The 23,026-nt window shown below is 39.9% G+C and overlaps 1 protein-coding gene across 1 annotated transcript in view; it reads left to right on the forward strand.

Moving 5' to 3' along the window:
* FBN1 (fibrillin 1) overlaps positions 1-23,026 on the forward strand; it is a 232,038-nt gene that overhangs the window by 178,297 nt on the left and 30,715 nt on the right. The window contains exons 38-48 of the mRNA XM_053889084.1: positions 2,193-2,261; positions 2,358-2,483; positions 3,679-3,801; positions 4,453-4,611; positions 7,584-7,655; positions 11,113-11,238; positions 14,032-14,154; positions 17,095-17,220; positions 19,177-19,293; positions 20,254-20,382; positions 21,009-21,128. Coding sequence (XP_053745059.1) covers positions 2,193-2,261; positions 2,358-2,483; positions 3,679-3,801; positions 4,453-4,611; positions 7,584-7,655; positions 11,113-11,238; positions 14,032-14,154; positions 17,095-17,220; positions 19,177-19,293; positions 20,254-20,382; positions 21,009-21,128 — 1,290 coding nt within the window. The remainder of the gene's footprint in view (positions 1-2,192; positions 2,262-2,357; positions 2,484-3,678; positions 3,802-4,452; positions 4,612-7,583; positions 7,656-11,112; positions 11,239-14,031; positions 14,155-17,094; positions 17,221-19,176; positions 19,294-20,253; positions 20,383-21,008; positions 21,129-23,026) is intronic.

Genomic DNA, 23,026 nt, shown 5'->3' on the forward strand with positions numbered 1-23,026 from the left:
GTCCCTGGTAAAAGAAAAGTGATTAGTTAAGTAAATACAAAAGGGAAGGTTATTTCTATTCTTATGGTATTACTTGAAAGAAAGCTTTAGAATGTGATTTTAAGGACATAAATAAGTCTCCTAAAAATAGAAAAGGCTTCACATTTTTCTAAGTGGGTCCTATATGAGGATCCAGTCAGATGTGGCTTCTTAGGCAAAGGTTGATGCTGCTGCTAACAGTGTATATTGGGATAGGTACTGATTCTTTCCCTGCGGAAGGCTCATTTATTCACTTTTTCTAAAATTATTTGTTGGGTACCTAGAGTGTGTACTCTGAGTGTGCAAAGATGAATTAGACTAGATTCTGCCCTCCAGAAGTGTACAGCTAGCAAAGTGTGACCCAAACATAAAAGCTGTAATTGAGCGTAGGTCTCAAAAAGGGAAGAAAGAACAGAAACAGTGCCATGAGCAGGAGAAGGAGCACTCCTCGCTCCAGTTAGGACTCTATATCACTTGGCACCAATGTAACTCTGGGCAAATTACTTAGCAAGACTTGAACTTCCTCATTCATATAATGCCTCATAGAATTAAAAGAAGTCGTTCATGTCAAGCACTCAGCACAGGGATGAAGGCTTAGCAGGCACCTTCTTTCTTCTCTTCAGAAAGGGAAGTCAGTTCTGAAATGGCAGAGATGGTGATGACCTTGTGCGTTTTTTCCCTGGGCCTTGAAGGCAGGGTGTGACCTGAAAAAGGAGACTTAAAAAGAGTGTATGATTAGAGGAAGAGGAGGAAAGAAAAAATGAAAGAGGGAGATAGTTAATTTCATTGACGTTGAAAGAAGCAAACCAAGGTGTTTAAGTAGGGGAGTCAGCTCTATTGATTAATAATGATTAGCAAAGCAGAGTTCCTGGGTGGCTCAGCTGGTTAAGTGGCAAACTCTTGGTTTTGGCTCAGGTCATGGTCTCACAGGTTTACTGAGATCCAACCCTGTGTCAGGCTCCACACGGAGCATGGAGCCTGCCTGGAATTCTCTTTCTTGTACTCATAAACAAACAAACAAACTTAAAAAAAATTATTAGTAAAGCAATGGGTCCACACTACCCCAAACTGGATCAGACCTGGAACTGAAATATATACATGTGTACATTTAGGCATATACACATAGCATTTCAGAAAGCCAGGAGAGGGATTATCAGATTTGGAAAGATTAGGATGGTTATGAAAGAGCTAATTTTTATCAAAGCTCACCAGGATGACACAGCAGATTAGGTTCATTTTTTTTTTTTTAAGTTTATTTATTTATTGAGAGAAATAGCACATGCGCGCACACACACGCGCGTGCGCGTGGGAGGGGCAAAGAAAGAGAGAATCCCAAGCAGGCTCCGTACTCTGCACTGAGCCTGATGTGGGGCTCTGTCTCACAACCTTGAGATTGTGACCTGAGCTGAAATCAAGAGTCAGATGCTTAACTGACTGAGCCACCCAGAGGCTCCAGTTAGGTTCATTCTTACTCACATGTTCCTGTAAGTATCACACTGCTGGTGCATGGCACAGAAATAAATGTTTTTGAATGAAATACTTGAATGACAGAATTAATGGAGAAAATGAAAGGACAATGTAGAAAGTTGGTTTGGGAAACCAAGGGAATCAGTATTGCACTCAGTAAAATAGAGGGGCAAGAAAGATCTCTAGGCATTGAAGACAAAAGTGGGATGGGAACCAGGAAAGAACAGCTTTCCCTAAGGTTCTGTTTGGAAAGAGTTTTGGAGACAGGCTGATTAACATTATTAAGGGAGGCAGTAATTCCCAGGAAGTAAGGCTGAACAAAATGTAAAAATGGAGGAGTTTGTTAGAAAATAAAAAGGGGAAGAAAATCTTTACAAAGAAGTAGTGATGACAATAACTACTACTTCATTACTACTAGTGATGAACATGAAGAAAACATGTTCACAGGAACATGAGGCCAGGAGGGTAGGTGGTGGGTCCAAAGACTGAGGACAGTGGCCTTCCATCTTTCTGGCACCCTTAGTAAAAGCCATTTGAAAATAACACGCATACACACAGTTGTTAACTTGCTTAAGATGGGCGGGGTAACTGCTAAGGATTCCTGAAAATGAATATTTTCAGTTGGCTATGTCAGTATTTCTCTTGAGGATACTATTTCTAGAAATTTTAGATTCAAAAGAACTCCATTTGATTTTTCGTTTCAATAGCTGAGTACAAAATTCTTTGTCCTGGAGGAGAAGGTTTTCGGCCCAACCCTATCACTGTCATCCTGGAAGGTAATTCTGTATCCTTGATCTTAAAGTATGCGCATTTTGAACTTCCTTGGGTTTATTTACAGTGCTGAAGAAATGCTGTTGTTTTCATTTTGACAGACATTGATGAGTGCCAGGAGCTCCCAGGACTGTGCCAAGGCGGGAAATGTATCAACACCTTCGGCAGTTTCCAGTGCCGCTGTCCAACCGGTTACTACCTGAACGAAGATACCCGAGTGTGTGACGGTAAATGGTCCTTTAGGAGGATCAGTTCTTTCAGCTATTGAGAACTGACCTCAAAAGCCAGTATACAGTCACCAGTAAAACTAAGAATTTAACTATATAGCGCAATGGTCTAAACATGAACCTAGCCAGGTAAATGTGCCGTACTTGTGGCAGCTTGCATGAATGTTACTGATGGCATATCATTTCTGATACACCCCAAATATTCCTTTTCTTCTGAGAAAAGTGGAGTTTTATTATCTTAGGCCATTGTCTCACTTATGCCTGCAGTTTTCTGGGCTCTTTAGAAAAGCCATTTATATTAGAGTAGCTCAGGTCTCATTTCAAGGACTTCTGTATTCTGGGAAGCACTGAGTTCCTCTTCTTCCTGTTCTTTACCACTTATCTGTACTAATGAACCAAAATGAGCTTCTCTTAAAAAGGCAGCCTCTTTGGTCTTATGATGTAAGTGATAATTCCTGTTCATCCTGTGTTATTGGAAAGATGGAGAATATTGACCGCTTCTGGCTTTCAAAGCACTTGGGCCATAGACTGTGGTGGGAAAGATGGTTTTCATCTATATGAGGGAGTCACATGACTAGTTAGGGAGATACTTCCCTGTATCCTGGAGGAGAAATATGCCTCTGGCTCTCCAAAAGGCTTATGAGGTGACTTCGATAAAGGATGACCTCACTGTGTATTAATTGAGTATCACAGTGTATATAACACAGCTCTAAGACCCCTGGAATCAACAAAGATTAGAGTCAACCTCTGTGTTTGAAAATGGGGATAGAGGTGTTAAATACCTACTTCCATTCTACCTTACCAGTGCAAATTCATGAAAGTGGTTGTTGAATGGCTTCAGGGTCTATTATATTCTTCCACAGATTTTGTGAACATATGACGTATTAGCAGTCTTTCTGAAGGATTTCTCCACATCTCCATCTCTGCATGCCTTTCAGGATGTTATGGACTCCTCTATTAGGAACTCTTATCAGAAGGCAAAACCTTTTTTTCTGGCACTTCCTTTCCTGAAAACATACACATTAGCATAGGCAAAGGGCACCGATGAATTAAACATCTATTTTTGTTATCCAGATTTCAAAGTGCCCTGTGGATTTTCTCCTCCATTGTCGACATTTATGTTGACACTGAGTATCAGGCCATTCCAAAGAGTGAAGCTTTCATATTCGTATACCACTTTCTGTCTGGATTACAGATGTGAATGAATGTGAGACTCCCGGAATCTGTGGTCCGGGGACGTGTTACAACACCGTCGGCAACTACACCTGCATTTGCCCTCCAGACTACATGCAAGTGAATGGGGGGAATAATTGCATGGGTAAGTTCAAGTTTTTCTTAATCTTGCATGTCCGATCTTCATCTGTGAAGAGAAAAAGAGCTTGTAAGCCCAGCACTTGGTCCTTAGTGTTATGTTACTCATCAGACCGAGTGCTGCCTGCCACCCTTCCACTGTCTTTGTGAGAGCCTCCTCCCTTGTAAACCATAAGCTTGGCCTTTTTTCCCCACCTTGTGTGGGTGGTTGGGAGTTTTCTTTAAAATGTAATGTTGGAAAATCCCAAACAACGGTTTAATAGTACTTCTTTTGTTTGACTTTGGGTGTATCTTTATACAATTATATTTACAGCACTGACTTACAGTATTAAAACATCATGAGTCGGAAATGAGAAAATTACTGCCAAATAGCAGTGGAGAATTGTTACTAAGAGTCTGGGTGGAGAGTCGTGTAAAGTTTATTAATGCTGCGGCTCCATAATGACTTAGTTCTGTGGCCCCAAATCCCAGGGAATACATTTCTCAAAGTCCCCTTTCTTATAGCGGCAGATGTGGATAGAAAATTGGGTAAGAGCAGGCTGTTCCTGCTCTCATCCAAGTCAAGTTACAATAAAATCCAAAAGAAACATACTCCTTGAGTATCCTCTTAGACATCCAGTGTGCTCTCCCCATGGTATCACCATCCCCTTCCCTCTAGATATGAGAAGAAGTTTGTGCTACAGAAACTATTACGCTGACAACCAGACCTGCGACGGAGAACTTTTGTTCAATATGACCAAGAAGATGTGCTGTTGTTCCTACAACATTGGCCGGGCCTGGAATAAGCCCTGTGAACAGTGTCCCATCCCGAGCACAGGTGAGTTGCACCATTACCAAAAACATAGGTTGATAAGTTACCCATGGATTGTTGAGAGAAATGAGTCTCAGCCAGGCAAGAAAAAAGTCCGTCGTTTATCTTCCTAAGCAAAAAATTAGCTCACAGAGGCAACTGTGTAAGTTCACAGTTGATTCTGGTCCTTCCAGCTGAAAATTGAGTCACAGAGCACACTGTCTAATTTGTACACTAGTTCACTCGCCAGACTTACAGACTCAGCATAGAGGGGAGAAACAGAAACACTGTTATCGTTATGGAGTTCACCACGTAACTGAAAGACTAGAAACGTTAGGCGAAGCGATATGACAAATAGGTGAACCATATTCCTATTATTCTTACTTATTTATAACTGGTCTTGTTCCAAAAAGAATTTAAGGCAGCCCACAAAGATTTGAATGTAAAATAAGAAGACCTAAGGCAAATGGCAAACAAGGGTAAGAAACTTGGAGCAAGGAGCGAGGCTAATACGCAAAAATCCAAGCTGGGAATTTCTACACACTTGCCAAAGATGAGCAATAAGTTTGGCTCCAAACTTTCTAGCAGCTCATATAAAAAGGGGGAGATAATCAAGTCTAAGAGTCTCAATGACTATAAAGCAAACTAAACACTAAAGGAAAGTGCAACTCTTCATGGTACTGAGATTGGAGAGAAATTTTTTCGTATATCCTCATAGAGAAAAATCTATGTAATGTTATTTGTTTAAAAACAAAAAAGTCTAGGGACGCCTGGGTGGCTCAGTCGGTTGGGCGTCCGACTGCAGCTCAGGTCACGATCTCACGGTCTGTGAGTTCGAGCCCCGCATCGGGCTCTGGGCTGATGGCTCAGAGCCTGGAGCCTGCTTCTGATTCTGTGTCTCCCTCTCTCTCTGCCCCTCCCCCATTCATGCTCTGTCTCTCTCTGTCTCAAAAATAAACGTTAAAAAAAAAATTAAAAAAAAAAAAAAAAGTCTAACCCATGTCCTTAGAGTAAATGAAGTGAAATGGTGCGTGGTTCTTATACGGTAAATGATGACATCATTTACTAATGTTCTTATTTAGAGTTAAATAAACTGTGATGCAGTTATTGATAGTATTCTGTAGTATCTACTCTGTTCCCCACAGTGATCTGTAAGATACTAAATCTCTTGTCTGGTTCTATCTGATTGCATGTGAAACAGAATATTCTTTTTTTTAGTAAAATATACCAGTTCCTCCATTGTTTACTCTAGAAATAATGTATTAATCATCACTTAGAATTACCTATGAGTTATCCACAGTCTGCAAGACGTCTCTCGACCAGGGGTTGGCCAGGTACAGCCCCTGGGCCAAATCTAGCCCACACTAATTTTTGTGTGGCCCAAAGCTGAGAATGGTTTTTACGTGTTTTAAAAGGTTGGGGAATATCAAAAGAATAATCTGTTATGTCCTGAAAAGTATATGAACTTCAAATTTTCGTGTCTATAAATAAAATTATATTAGAACACAGCCACACAAATTTGATTACATATTTCCTGTGGCTGCTTTCATGGGATAGTTCAGTAGTTTTAATAGAGACTACACAGCCTACAAAACCTAAAATATTTACTCTTTAGTCCGTTAAGAAAGAAATTGCTAACCCCTGATCTTCACCAATGGTCTTCAAATCTTTTGATCACACATACCTATCAGTTAAAAAGCAGGGGGGTTACACCTATTTGATGTGTGCGTTTCCATGTAAAAGTATATGTGTATATATCTCTACATATATTTTTCAACTAGATTGAAAAATGCATTTATTATTGCATTTGTTATTTTCATGAACTGTTCTATTAGAAAATATATACAAAATTAATCTTTTAAATTAGATTTTGTGAAGAGAAATGAAAGGCTTAGTAGTTTCTTTTTTATCTTAATGGATCATTGTGTGTTCCCCTAGAGACTGTTTTGGAAACCCTTACTAAAGACTTTCATTCCTTTCAAAAGTATCTGAGTTAAGAATGTGCATATTTTTTATCTAAAATGCAAGATTTCTTATTCATGTTGAATCTTGGCCAAATCTAGTCATGGCTTTTCATTTAGGTATGTAATCTGCACACATTTTAGAAGTTCCTGAAATATGTCTGGATGACCAGTGTCAGCTGGCATTATATTTGTTAAAAGTAGACAGTCAGATATGAAGGAAATAAAGCAGTAGAAGAAGAACGTGCTACATTTTGACCAAACTACTTTCAGAGACGGTTTATACTTTTTAGTGGGTTTGACCAATAAGGCAATGACCACCTTGAGCTTAAATTGATACCATGCTATATCAGTTACAGTCATGATCTGGAATTACAGAACCTCTGAGTTAGAAGGACTGCAGATGACATTTAGTTCATCCTCTGTTATCAACTTTGATGAATTCAGACGAGCAAGAGAAAGATAGAAGGTCGGAGGAGGGAGAGAGAAAGAAGGAAAGAGCTGCACCAAATGAAATCCAGCTCCAAAAACTGAAGTAATGACATAAGTTGGTTGTTTGAACTGAATTAGTCATTAATAGACCTGATGTCAAGAACTTGGCTAGATTTGCTACAGTCTCCCCCCAATCTACTGAGGAAATGATTTTTGTAAGCATTCCTAAAATCCCAGATCCCTTCATGTGAGTGGAAAGAGGCCCTCTTGCCAGTCCCTGGGTTCAGAGCTGAACAACATCCTTCTAGAAACCCAAATTCCTACAGGCAAGCTCATACAAATGCGTGGGCTGTGATGTGGAGACCTCTGTTTCTTCCTCAGTATTACGTCAACATGAGGTCGCTTTTCATTCAGCGTTTGCCTTAAGGACAAGGTTACAACATCTGTGGGGATTCTCAGATTTATTTTTTATTTTAAATTCCTCAAAATACAGATAAATATTTTGCAAGATGTTTCCAAAGTAATTTCTTTCGACCCAGTCATTGCTCTTTGCTGACCCCTATTCTCACTCCTCTCACCCCATCTTTGTTTAATGAATTACTGCAGATGAATTTGCTACACTCTGTGGAAGTCAAAGGCCAGGCTTCGTCATTGACATTTACACCGGCTTACCTGTTGGTGAGTTATGATGCCATTGTTGGAATTTTCTGTGTTTGCCTTTGTGTTTGAAAACAGGAATACACACCCTTATTTTTCTCAGGTTGTTTTTTTTTTTTTTTTACTTAGAAGGAAAAACTAGTGAAACAATGCCATTTAGTTTTATTGAAACACTGATTCTTATTTTGAAACAAACCGCAAACACCCCGTGTCGCTCCACCTAATTGGCGGCAGCATTCGTTGCTCATGATTAAGGGGACTGGAAAGCTTTTCACAAAATTACAATCAAGCTTAGTTAAACCAACCCTAGGCATCAACAAAGGGAGAGATTCTGGGAGTAGGGCCAGTTGACGTTTGCTTTGACTATAATTCCCAATCTTTCCTTCTGACTATGACATGAGTTTAATATGACTTTTCATACCAATCTTTATGTGTGGGTTGTACACATAAAGCACTTTAGGGGATCAGTTTTATCTCACATGGATTCTCCTCAGGTTATCTGCTTTGGGAATTTCAGATGTGCAATAAAAAAAAAAAAAAAAAAGAGGCCACTCCACTCGGAGGCCCCATCTGGTAACTGGAGCAGAGACCACTGCAGTGCTCGAGATGCTTGTGCAAGATTCAGAAGTCTTGCACAGCATTCGGCCAATGGAGGCAATGCCTTTGTGGTTTAAAAGAAAATAACATAAAAATAGATGGAAAGCTATTGCATTCTCAGAGTTTTTCCCCAGTGTGATTTATATGCATCCTCAGATGCCCGTCTTAAGTCCGAGCAGTTGTGTCTAGTAGCAAACATCACCACTCGCTTTGTTCCACCTTCTTCCTAATAAGTAAACTGAAATCCACATCAGCCTTTCCAATGACCTTGTTTAAGAAAACAAGGGTCTGGTCCAGCAATCAGCCTGGTTCTCTTAGTGCCAAATCCATATGGCTCAACAGTCTAGTCAACGTCCAAAGAAACTTCATGGTTTGGAAAGAAAAACTGCTAAATGACATTGGCATGAAACACCTGGCCCTCGCTGCTTTGTTTTTCCCCTTCCCAAAACAGATCTTTTCATCTCCCTAGAATCTCCGATCCAAAGATAAGTGGTCTTTAATAATAATGACTCTCCACGGACAGACCAGGCATGTCCCCCAGCAAGGCCTGCCCTCCGAGGTTGGCAGCAGGCAAAAGACTGGAAACAGCACCAACGTCGTCTACTAGTTGAGCTGGAGACATCTCAGACATCATCCAGTTCAAATGCACTGCTTTACAGTTGAGGGGACAGGGGCCCAGAGAGGGGAAGGGACTCAGCCGAGGTCACCTAGCTAATTAATAACAGAGCCGGGACCCAAATCCAGTCCTGACTCACAGCTTGCTTTGCCTCAAGCTCTTGAAAGCTGGAAATGTGATAGTTAGCAATATACTTAATGTTACCAAATTCCACCATGACAAAATATTTAGATGACTGAGAAACTTTGTTTTATTTGAGCTTTATACTCTCCTTCTGAAAGGTCTTAAGATTGTTGGCATATAGAACCCATTCGTATGGGGTTAAAACTATAGCAAGTTTATTAATCTTGTCTTAAAATATAAACTTCTCCAAGTTGAAGTTCAAATGAAATCCAGACAGGAAAAGAAAATACAATTTTTAATATATCCTTTTGCTATTTTATGCCTAACAATGGCTAGAAATTTGACCCAGTCTATTATTGTTAAACTTGATAATACATCACTTATATTTAAAATAAATGAATGTGAACATAATGTCTCACATTTTAAATAATAAAAGAATGTCGTCTGAATTATCTTTTTGTTTGCTGATCATTCACAGTTGTGATGTTACTTTGCATAGCCTTTTAAGAACGTGAATGGCAAATATGTGAAAAATCCAAAAACATAATCACCTGCATTCAAAATAGCAATATACTCTAAGTTGTTTTTTTCCATTAAAGAGATTATTTTTCCTTTGAACAAAATCAAACCCTTTAGAAAAGGATCTAAAATAAACCTGTGGTCTGTCAAACTTCTTCAAAGCAGGTTGGCTTTAGAGTATGATTATTCTGAAATCGCGGTGTCTCTTGTAAGCTCCACAACTGTGGCCCTTCTTACGACTTAGGCAAACAGAGTCCTTGCAGAGGCTCCTGACTATCGTATGTATACGGAAGTGTCTCAACGGCGAGGTAACACAAACCTAGTGGGTTGGAAAGACCAAAGCTTTACATCCCTTCACAGCTTCTGAAGCACTTTGTGAAATTCCACCAAGCAGTGGCGGAAGGGCCCTCCAGGATAACAAGTAATTTGATTGTGGTTTTGTGAAGATTGTTGACTGTGACGTGCAAAAGCCTGAGGGAGATAGGATAGCCTGTTAGCGGATTCCTCGTGTCAAATCCTGACTCTGCCTCTTATTAGCTTTGTGGTCTTTGGCAAGTTTCTTCTGCTGGCTTGGCCTCAGTTTCATCATCTGCATAGTGACAGTTGTCACAGTACCTGGAGACCATCTCGTAGAGTGGCTGTAATGATTCAGTGAGTAAATCCAGGTTGAATGTTGAGAAATATGCCAGGTACACAGCAAGTGAGACACTACTAACACTCTAACTGTTATTATCCTAGAAGACACTGAATGGTTGGGAGTTGACAGCAGGTCAGAAAGAGATTGGACCACCAGGCTGGTGAGGGGGTGAGACCTGCCCACAAGGCCACCTCACCAGCCGGCCAGCCCTGCTCTCACAGCCTGCGTTGTGGCTCTGCTGTCACTCCTGCTTGGATCCTGTTTTAATGCTCACCGGTCCCAACTTCCAGATACTGGTTCTTAATTTACCAAATTTTAATTGGTGCTTAACATTGATCAGACGGCATGGTAGGGTCTGGTAACACAGTGGAGTTGTAGCCAGCCCCAGCCCCTGGCCTTAGGAAACCACAGTCTGTGGCTATAGCCCTTCTCAGTGCTGGCCCCCACAGTCAGCATGGGCCTAGCTCACAGCCCCAGACCTAATGTACCTCCTTTTCAAAACCATGTGAAGGAGGAAGGGGATGTTGAAGGGGAATCTGAAAGATCAGAGCTGGCTATGACCATAAGCTCCTCTGTTCTTCACCAGCTCTCCTTTCCCATTCTAGCCAAACACCACCACACACTTTGGGTAGAGTGGCCGTTTATTCTCAGCTGTCACTTTATTCTATTCACCCAGTGCATAGTGCCCAGGGGATACCAAGATGGCGCCTACGTGGTTTGTTTCAGAACAAAACCAAAAAGATTCTAAATCCAGATAGACACATGAGTGTCTGAAAGCAGTTTAGTTATTTCAGTTTGCTATCAACTGATGTCCCCCCTTTCCACTGTCACCACCCCAACACACACATACCCACCAACACACCCACGCACCCACACACCCATGCACTTTCTCTTTTTTCATTGTGGACCTTATGTAGAACATGGAGTTAGAAGCTGCCGACTCTCAGTGCCGTGCTGTCACTCATGTATGGCTGCTCTGTTTTCAGATATTGATGAATGCCGGGAGATCCCAGGGGTCTGTGAAAACGGAGTGTGTATCAACATGGTTGGCAGCTTCAGATGTGAATGTCCAGTGGGCTTTTTCTATAATGACAAGTTGTTGGTTTGTGAAGGTAAGTGATGTCACTATATCATGTCCAGGAATGAGCCAACTGACAAGCTACTTACGCACACACACTTGGCCAATTTCACAACATTGGAATTTCACAATCCATCAAGCTCTAGCAATAGTGTAGGGCACCATGTGGAACATCATTTTTTCATGGAAAAACTTCCCTAAGTCCCCGTGGAAAAAGCAGGACGTGCACTCCCCAGCCCCATCCTATACACAATATATTAGATTTCCCAGCTGATATAAGAAAGCCTTGAGTTCCTGGGTGTGTCGCATAGATTGCTTTTGTTTCTCATTGCTTAAAAGTGAGCAGGAGTGGTGGGCGGTCATCTTTACTTGAATCTCAAAATTAGTGTTCCCTTCCAAACGGAGCCTGTGCTACTCCCAAGTGAAAACAAGGTTAATGCAAATATTCCAAATGCATGAGAGAATTCCAAATGGCAAGAACAGCAAATTTGATTTTATATGAAGAATGTTGGCATGTGTGCAAGTGGTACTTTTTTCATTTTCACATTACCTCCCCTTGCCATGTGCATGTACTGTGATGCCGTGCATTCCTCACAACACTTCATATTCCCCTACATCTGGGGAAGATAGTGTACTTTCACATTTTAGTAAAAGGGACATTGCTGGTTATTAAATATACCATGTGCCCTAGGGTAGCTGGAATAATTGTCTATTTAATACTTAAACTTGGGGCCTCTTGCAGAATTTTTGTTCTTGTCAGAAAGGGTTATTACCCCTTAGAGCATGTATGAGAGCACATATGTCAATATTTTAATGTTAAAAAACCTTTTTTTCCCATAGACTAGGGACAACTTACAGACCATGAGTAAAGTTATGGCCCTAAGCACATGCTTGTTAAATTCTCTTCACCAGGCTTTTAGCTACTATGGCCAGGTGGGCACATGTTACTGCCTCCCGGAGAGGGGTAAATGGGGTGATAGCCGTTCAGAACCTTCCTTAGGAAATAGTCATCTCAGACCTTGGCACTAGCCCCTGTGCTTTGGAAGGCCATCAAGGATAAGGTGTTCCGGAGAGGAAGCATGATGCAGGAGAAAAGAAAGGAGCCCACAGCAGAGGAGCTGATGATGGTAAAGTAGCCTGCCTTCCTCATAGCCAGTCTTCCCCCTTTCATAAATGGCTAGGATGCCTGCCACCTCTCTTGTTCTCTTCTATTCAGAGATCCCAAACCCTTAGGCATGGTCACCCATGATGGCCAAGTTAACCCAGACCTTACTGTCCCTATGAGATTGAAAGCCTATAGCTGTACCAATGTAAAACACTTTGCTGTCAGGGTAGTACTCAGTGGATATTGAGATTACAAAGCACTCCAACTTTTGGTGTCCGTCTCACAGAATATCCATTCTCAGGGTGAATGTTTATTCCGGGGTCAGCTGCTTCCCAGCACACTCTTAGCTCTCAGAATCAGAAAATGAAGGTTGATTCAATACATGCCTCCATAACCCTGAAATTGGAATGGATTCCAGAAGTATTTAGGGAATACTCATGCATCTGTTCTCCCCAAATATGCATATAATCCGATGCTTGGCATCTGATGCCTCACAGAAATGCCTGTCTGTGATGCCATTTGGCTTTTCCAATGATGGGCTACCTTCTAGCTTTCTGTACCCTCTTAAGACCAGGGCAGACCTGCTGGGAGAGTGGTGCTGGTCTTGGGTCCATTGGAACCCAAGGCAGGCATACTTCTGCCCTGTATCTGTTACCCAGAGAGGCACACCCCACCCCACCCTACCCCACCCCACCCCACCCCACATTAGGCAGAAACTCCCACTGACTGACAGTAAGTGCTGAGGTTTTCCCGCCACACAAGCATACACCTGTGAGGCACAGGTTGATGTATTTGCCGCCCCCTTGTGGGAACTTCTTGGGCTGAGTCCACTTTTTTGTAAAACCCTAATACTGGTGCTAAGAGCCAGCTCCCTCCCTTCTGTGTTCCAGGCTATTCCCTTTATTGGACTTAACCCGAGTTAGATTGTTTCATAGGAGCAGAGGCAGGGAACATGTATTTTGCCCCAAGGCATATCCTGGACTATGGAGAACTTTCATAATGTCATGAATTTGAACTATATTATCTACCTGATTAAAAAAAAAAAAAAAAGGCAAACAACCCCCCTGAGTATAGTCAAAGCTTGGAAGCACAGAGTATCCATTTATTCTTTTCTTTGATAGTGAGAGTTGGGTTGTTGTCAGTAGTTTTATGTGCAGCCTCTCATATTAAGTTTCCTTGATTTGACTGCCATGTGGCAGTAATTTAAGCCGGAGCCCCTACAGCCCTGAAGTGCAAGGCACTGCCTGTGAATCAGGAGCACCAGTATCACTTGCGGGCGTATTGGAAATGCAGAATCTCAAGCCATTCTCCAGACATGCTGAATCAGAATCTGCTTTTCAACAAGATCCCAAGTGATCCCTATGTATACGAAGGCGAAGCAACCCGATGAATCGTAAAACCCTGGGGCTTTGAACAAATGCAACATTTTCTAGGATATTCAGTTTATACTATGCCAAGCGGTGGTCCTAGCAGCTGAGTGTATGACTTTTCTTTTATACACAAGCATCATTAGAATCCACATGTGGTCATAAACCAAGTACTTGCATTTACAAAAAATATCAAAAACGTGGAAAAATTAGAAAAGAAGTCTTAAAAGTCTTCCACTATCTGTTCCATGGAACTGATCAAAATAAGAAAATAGAAATCTATTTTAAGTGAGAGCCTTTGTTGACTTGCCCCACATTCTGTTCTCCTTCTAATTAACTTCTCTTCTGCTTGGAGATATTGACGAGTGTCAGAACGGCCCTGTGTGCCAGCGCAATGCCGAGTGCATCAACACCGCGGGCAGCTACCGCTGTGACTGCAAGCCAGGCTACCGCTTCACCTCCACAGGGCAGTGCAACGGTAAGTGGCTCCCCACTGGCTGGGTGGGCCCGCCAGCGCGCCATCTCTAGCAGGCTTCAGACATCTGGATTTTTTTGAGAAGGTTAACTTGAAGAACACCTGAGTTATGGTTTACACTGCTGAGTTCTAGTCACGAGGCCAGCAAAAAAGGAAAACTGTTGAAATTTCTAAACCCATAGAGATGTGATGTTTCCAAAACGAGACATATATCATGTGCATACATAGATTTCAGATTGGCTCATCTGCTGCCCTGCTCCAAACACCCCCTCCCTCAAATACACACACACACATGCACACAGTCTCCTAACCAGTCCTCAGGGACAGATATTTGTTTTTTTCCTTTCACATGATCCCCCTTAGGGTGGGAGGTTGCCACCGTTCCAGCCACACACCCCAATTCTATAGCAAACCTCTCCTGAGCTGAGTCAGATTAACCTGCATGAACAAAAAGAACCAACAGCACCACTTATCCTCCTAAACATCTTACAGAACTGAGGGAAGCAAACATTAACAGCCTTTTATTAGCCATAAGTCACCTACAGTAAAATGAGAAACTGTCCCCTAGAGGTTAGGTTATTTCATGGCTTACTTTTGTCAAGGATGCGGTAAAAGTAAGAAGGATGAGCATGTTAGCACATATGGATGGTCAAGTTTTAAGTATCTGACGGCATCTTCTAGCCAGTGGCACCAAAATTGAAACACCAGTGTTCCAGCCCAGAAGCAAAATTATACCTCAGAATCATTTTCATGTGAGTTTTTGAGTAATTGTAAATCATTGTATATTTAGCATGGAGGTCAGGAAGAATGTGTTGTTTTGCTGCGGTTCATTTCCCAAGAAGTTTCCTGGATATTTTATGCATTTGTGAATGAAACAACACAAGGGAACATGGTCAAATTTTCCTTGGATTTCCTTGCCTACCAGCGATTAAGTGGTAGGAAGTGCACCGCTCTCTGTAGGGTATTTTGCATTGTTTTATTAGACCTTGGTGGGAAGAGGGTGTAATAGCAGAACAAAAACTCACTTTGAGAATCAAGGCTTGTTTTGTTGGGTTTAAAGGAACATGTGCAAGTGTTTAGCATTTTGTCAACAAAGCGGTTGTTACCCATGTATTAAAAAAATAGGACAGGAAAAATGGGGACGTCTCTGATATGAGTCACAATACCCTAGTGTAACTTGGCATTTATAGCATTTCCCTGCATTTTGCTCTTAATTTATATTTCTTTGAAACTGGGCAAAATAATTCCAATCAAAATAAAGAACTGCTGATAATACAGAATGTGTCGTTTCACACCATTTCACGCTCAGGCAAGAAGTGGGACAAGCTATTTATACATCAAGACAGGGCGTCCAACCATGGCCTGCTAGGGCTTAAGCCCTGCCATATTTTCTTGTAGAACATTAGCACAAATAAAACTCATCCAGCGCTAACCAATGATAAGTGCTGTGAATGAGTGTCATTTGTAGCCAAGCTCACTTTTCCTCACTCATTGGAATCCTCAGAAGGGAATGGACTTGAGTTTTACAATTATTCAGCCTCTAGGGTTGAAGACTTCACTCAGGAATCATCTTCATTTATATCTTTTAAAATCTTTTAAAATGTCTTTTAACAGTTTGCTCATTTTAAGTCTGTTTTCTCCAATGGGAATAATCATAACTTACTAGGTTAACAAGCATTTCTAGATAGGCGAGCAATAGTTCCTAAGCTACGGTATCCCAGTTTCTCCATTAAGATGATATATTCAAGGTCACTTAAGACTTTTAAGTTGTATGGTGATTCATCAGCTGTAATGTTCTATAATTGGAAGGAGGTAGTCGTAACAATGGCAGCCTGAGCACAGGAAATAGATGGGATATCTTCTCTTCTGGTATGAGCACAACTGCTCTGTGTGGCAAAAAGTGTCCATTTCTGGTTGCTGTCTTCTCAGTAGGCAAGACAGGCCAACAGCAAGTTTGCATTATTTAACTGGAAGCAGGGTGTCACTGTGCTCTACAGAATCTATACTCTAGTTGACATTCTTGCTGTTTGCTCTCTTTTATGACAGTAGGACAACCAGGATGATACAGGGCTCTTCAGATGACCTGTGCCCTAAACATAGAATTTTGAGAGCTTTAAAAATTAGAGACATAAGTAGGCATGTAATCACGTCATTTGTAGATTCATATAATAAATTCTGCCCCCTTCCCCCCTCCCCGCCCCAGATCATCAGATTTCAGGAGGGCAACAAAGATTCAGTTGATGAGAAATATAATTCAGGGCTTAAAGACTGGCAGAAGCAAGATGACAGGGCATTCCCTTGAATGAATATGAATAAAAAGAAACATCATTAAGATTGTCAAGTGCTAAAAGGAGCCATGTGTAGACATGAAGACTTGGTTAAGATGGAACAAAAAGTTATAGGAGTAAGACAAAACAATGAACTGAAACCTAAACAAAGGACAGTGTGGGTTGTCCATCAAGAAAACCTATCTTAGCAATGGGATTTGTTTGACTTTGATATATATTTCCAAGGGAAGCTATGAAGGGTCCATGACTTGAGACACCAAATCTTGACTAGACAAAATACTTAATTCATTCCACGGTCTGTGATACTGCGTGGGCAAATTATCAGATTATCTCCCGGCTTGGTTTCTTCTTCCCTATTCTACTTCTAATTTTTCTCATCTTTCAGAACATTTTTTTTCATTGTTAACATACTCTGAATGTGCCCAGTAAAAGAGCATTAGTTTTAACTGATTTTGAGGTAAAAAAAAAAAAATATCTATATATATCTATATCTATATATATAGATATATAGATATATATATAATGCCAGTATCTGTTTTACTGGCTTGGTTTAGAGCTAGGATTAATCCTAAGCGTGATATCTAGAAGTAAGTTACTTAATGCAGTTTTGTCCCCTAACTCTACCTAAGATATTTACGATGCTTTTTATCTACAGATCGCAATGAATGCCAAGAAATCCCCAACATATGCAGCCATGGACAGTGTATTGACACAGTTGGAAGTTTTTATTGCCTCTGCCACACCGGTTTTAAAACAAATGCTGATCAAACCATGTGTTTGGGTGAGTACGTGATTATCATTTTATTTTTAACTTCTATCCTATCGAAAAATTCATTTGCATCTGAATATATATAAAAATTGATACTAAACCTTCAGTATTAATTTTGCCATTTATAAAATGAAAACACAAGTAGGTGTGTAGCATTAACATCCTTTGGTATTTAATCTTTGGCAATCTGAACACAATAAACCTTTTCCTTGATATTCATTTGGCTGCCAGGTCAGAAAAACTTTTGACTACAGGAAAAACAGAAAGATACTAAGACAAAAATACTTTCTATTAATGTTAATAGCCTATTATTTTATTAAGTCTATGGGTTTGCCTTATTGGAATAGAGTGCAGCTTTTGAGTGTTTGAATATGAGTATTTTTTGAGAAGGGTCCATGGTTTGTACCATATCCTCAGAGGCAAATTTGTAGATCCTATAAAGGCAAAAAAAAGACCCCACATTTTTCTAGGGGAAAAGAGCTCAAGATTTTAAAAAAATCTCTTCCCCCTTGCTTTCAGTGCTGAGTCAGGATGCTGATTTAGAATAAATTCCAAGTATTAATCAATCACTTTCTCTCTTTTCCTTCCTTTTTATACTTTAAAGCAATATCCATTAAGGATGATTCATGAACATGAATCAGTTTCGCAACTGAAAAAAAGAAGAATCAATAGAGTAATGTTTAAAGAGCTTACCTTTCACTATAATTGGGTTCATCCATTAGGGAACATTCTTACAAAGTCTTGTCTTCTTCAGAGCACATGACAAGTTTTATATTAAAGGAGTGTAATCAGCCCTGCTCGTCCCTGGAAAGTTAATCCCTGCATAGCAGTGACACCTGCATCTGATTTATCTGGAACCCTCTACCGAAGAACCTGCCCTACATAAAAATGTCGCTAGTTTGGCTAAAAATGAATCAAAGCAGCAGCCCTTGATTGCTGGCAGGGTGACTCACGTGGATGCAGTCTTCAACCACAGACACACACATATTGGATCACTTTGGGTTCAGCAATAGCTTTCTGGTTTAGGATCACCGATAACTTATCTTCATGTCCAAAATTTGAAAGGAAAGGAAATTGTAACTTTAAACACTGCCTTTGGCTAACCTGAGGGGTTGTCTTCCAGTCCCAGAGCCTCCTCCCCTTTGCCCTCGCCCCCCTCCTTCTGCCTCACTCCTGCAATACCAGCAATATCAACTCTCTTTTGTTTTAATTCTTTATTTCCTCCTTAATATAATGTACACCTGCTCTATAAGAAAGACGTTAGCTGTTGTGGCACAATGCTCAGACATAAAAGATGCCGAAATAGCTTTACAGAATAGTCAAAGAGAAAAGTCACAGACCAATAAAAAGACAAATAATAACACAAGAATGTATCAGAAGAGGTATCACATTGGGATACTTTAGAAGAGTGAGTTTAGGCACCAGTAGTGGGAGTGATCATAGGTCTTTAGGAGTGGACTGGGAAGAAGGAAAAGGTGTCTAAAATATCAGGTGAGTTAGAAAGCTCATTTATTTTGTTGCTGATTTCAGGGTAATGTCAGGTGACTCACTGCTTTTTGGTAAACTAGAGTGAGAATCTTAAAGGCTGAAGTTTGCCAAAGGTGGCAGCAAATCAAGACCCAGATGCGCTCAGAATTTTCCATTTCCAAGTGAAAATATTTGAGAAAAGTGGCAAGGGTGGAGAATTCTAGAAGTAAATAGAGTAAAATAGTTTTTGTCCAGTTCTCATGTCCTTAGCTTGCCTCCTTTCACATGCCAGCCCAGGAGACGGTTTATTCCCAAGGTTTAGGTCCTCGGCTCTTGCTGGTTGCTCATGGGGAGCGAGCACTGCTGGATCCAATACCAACATCAAGAAGTTCTTAGCCTACACCTGATGCTTTGTGAACCTCACCATGCCCTTTAATCCCAGGCAACCACTCACCTCTTCTGTTAACGACCACGTTTCTCTACGGCCTTTGTTCCTACTAGACATAAATGAGTGTGAGCGAGACGCCTGTGGGAATGGAACTTGCCGCAACACGATCGGTTCCTTCAACTGCCGCTGCAACCATGGTTTCATCCTCTCCCACAACAACGACTGTATAGGTGCGTATGCAAATCAGTGCCTCACATAGGAAGTGCATTTAATATATGCTCTTCGTAATTAGCAGCCTCTCCAGGGTGCGATTTTGTTTTCTGAAATATATGCCCTCTTATGTGGCAACAATTGGTTAAAGGATTTGTCAAAATAAGGTGCTAATTAAATGTCAACTAGAGTAATGACTGCCATGACTTTTATGTAAGTGCTCATCAGCAGCTATAATTTTTATATACACTGTGCTGTGAATTAAATACATTTTTTAATGAATTGATTACATCTTAAAACACATAAAAGTGATACTTTGTGTAGAAATTACATAATTCAGGAATAACGTGGACCCATTTGTCTCAATGTTGCGCTATAGACTCTCTTAAAATAAGTCAGTTATTGGGGGGCACGCTTGGCTGGCTCAGTCAGAAGAGCCTGGGAATCTTGATGGTGGGGTTGTGAGTTCAAGCCTCATGTGGGATGTGGAAATTACAAAAATAAATAAAACTTTTAAAAAGTCAATTATTAAATCTATAAAATCCTCCTTATAAAACATGCTATGTTATTTATAAGTGAGAATAATGATCCAAATTTTGCATTGTTGCTAGAGGCTAATTTTATATACTTCTAATTATGAGAATAATTAATAATACCATCAGCTGTATTGTGTGTTAGTAATTCAGTTTTAGCTTTTAAAAATGAAACCTAAAGGAAGATCAAGGTGAAACTCATATAAAGTTCTAATATAAATTATCAATCTGTAATTAATAGAACAGCGTAGTCTTGTTAGGTTTTAATAGGTGAGTAAAGCCAGGTGTATTGTTACAAACTAGATATTTATTGGAATTTTTCATGTTTGGCTGAGCCAGCAAAAGCCTCTGAAATTTCAAATAAGTATTTTTCCCTTTAAAGGTTTTGATCATTGCTGGAATTATGACATTTTCTTTGGAATATATCAAAGGGTATTTTTTTGGCAGATGTTGATGAATGTGCAACTGGAAATGGGAACCTTTGCAGAAATGGCCAGTGCATCAATACAGTGGGGTCCTTCCAGTGTCAGTGCAATGAAGGCTATGAGGTGGCTCCAGATGGAAGGACCTGTGTGGGTGAGTGCTGCCTCAGAATTTCAGAAAGAGATTCCAAAGTATGTTCTCCAAGACCAAAGAATCCTGCAGTCTCTGTCAATATCCTTCCTTCAGAAGGCTGGAGAGAAAAAAAAAATCAGAGTGGAATTACAGCAATCCTACCTGTTGACTGTGTGTGTGTGTGTGTGTGTGTGTGTGTGTGTGTGATATCTATAACACACTTCCCTATTATGTTTTAAAATTAAGTTATTGTAATTACAGAGAATAGTTAAATTGTTAAATTTCACAGAAAGCTAAATTGTTCCATAAACAATTGTAATTTGCTTTCTTATATTTATTTTCTTTAAAACAGCTTTGTAGAAATCTCTTCTATAATCTTTTGGGTGCTCTCAAAAATCTTCATACCCATTAACTTTTCACAAGCTACATTTTTCTGGAAATATTTAATTTGTGATAAGTCACATAAAATATAGTTGTTCTGTTCACTTCTGAAAGCTGACAAAGCTTCTTTTTATTGAGTCATTAATTTTTCTCCATATTAGTTTTATGTATTTCTTTGATTTGATTCCAGTTTCTTGGAATTTTAATTGCTTGATGGAAAACATGCCAGTGGGAACCTCTTCTTTCTTTCTCCCTTTTCTTTGCAGATATCAACGAATGTCTTCTAGAACCTGGAAAATGTGCACCAGGCACCTGTCAAAACTTGGATGGGTCCTACAGGTGCATTTGTCCACCTGGGTACAGTCTACAGAATGACAAGTGTGAAGGTAGGAGGGAGAGGGCTATCCATGTTTGGAAGCGAGCAGTATTGGTTACTGCACTGGCATTCTCAAAGTCCATTTTTGTGATGGTGTGCTGGTGTCTTCATTTTGCACTTTATCAGAAAAAAATCCAAGAGCAAAGGGTGTGGCTTATGTTCTCACACTCAGCTGATGAGGCAGGAACATCTAATTCTCATGCTGATATCTGATGACACTGTTTTGCTCTGTGCCTATGAGTGCTCATATGACCCTGACTCTTTTCCAGGGTGCTTTTAGGCATCTTGTAAAAAACCCTGGTTTTCATGTTTTTAAGTATCAGTAGGTTGCAACTAAAAATAGCTTCATGATTTCAGCTAAAATCTTTAAGTGACCACATTCAAGGTTGAATGATTATGGCTATATAATTTATCTACGTTGTTTGACCTATACAGCAGTGGAAATGTGTTACTACAAATAAATTCTCAGCAAATTTTATAGTACTGCATTCTTCAATTCATATGTCATTGAATTAAATGAAGGGCATTAATTGCTAGAACTTCATAAATAACTGGGCTAAAAGGATTTTTAAGAAGTCACCTAGTTCATGCTCCCAAGTTTAAACAGGTCTGTATCTCATCCATAATGAGTAAGAATTTTCTCCATTTCTCCACTTTTAATATCATGGAGAAATTTTATCATATACCCAGTTTACATCATAGTCAAGTGATAATATTCTAAATGGAAACAAATTATTCCTAAATGCAAATTATTATGTGTTATTTTACTTTCACTAAATAAAGATCAACTACTCCATGATTAATGCAAAACTCCCCTAAGATGAACAGAATGGAAATGTATAGAAAGAAAAATGACTTCCCAAATACTTAGTAATGTACCCATTCCACCATCTTTGTCCCCCTATCCTTATGAAGTCATCACCTACAGGTTAATTTCTACTATAAGAGAAAGAATCCTATTGGCAATGACAAAAACAACAACCAAAAGAAATACTCGAGCATTTTTACAAAAGTTGGCTTTTCTTTTAAGAAATGGTTGGATGTGAGAGTAGTGGGAACATGAGAATGGAGTCATTCAGTCAGCAGCAGCTCAGAATCGTTGATATACCACAAGCAATGTGATGTAATTAATTATAAAGACAATGTAATAACATAGAGTGATGAAGAGACTGGTTTTTCACTGAACAGGAAGATCATGACTTTGAGCTGCACATTTTGAGAATACCTATTGTGTAGTATTTACAATATTAAGTCAAGATGATGGAATTAATTTCCCAACTTCCCCTTAGTGGGACCTCATGGGAAGGAACTTGTATAATAGGAATACATTCTGATGTAGGTGTAGAACTCTTTGCACAAATGCAAAAATAAAGAGCCCCATGATATAAAAGATACATGTTTTGTTGGGAAAAAAAGGTATCAATAAAAATAGCATGGCTCAGAATCAAGACTTACCTCTATTTTACTACAAATTCCAGCTGAAAGTCAGGGGAAAAGATGGGTAAGTCTGTTGGAAAGAGTGACCACACTTTTCCCAAACATGGGATGATCATGTAATTCACTGACCAAACCAAGACAGTTTTAAGGAGGGGTCTGTTAATAACAAGGCTAGGACAACAGGCATAACTAGGACTTTCCTAGGAAAACCAGAGCATATAGTTACCCAAGCTATTCAAACATCACTGTAGACCACCTTTAATCAACCCTTCCTAGTGCTAAGGTATGTTAATACGCTACGCTAAAGGAAGTATATCACAATTATAAGTGCATCAACTTCCTGTTATCTATATGACAAAAGAAAAACTACAGCCTATACAAGAAAGACATTTGTGTTTTGAGAAAAATTAATCTGCAAATGAAAGTTAGGGACCTCATCTTCTGTGGTATCTTTAGCTTATACTTTACATA

Source organism: Panthera pardus, unplaced genomic scaffold, assembly GCF_024362965.1.
Source record: "Panthera pardus isolate Hobbes unplaced genomic scaffold, ASM2436296v1 HiC_scaffold_24, whole genome shotgun sequence".
NCBI lineage: Eukaryota > Metazoa > Chordata > Mammalia > Carnivora > Felidae > Panthera > Panthera pardus.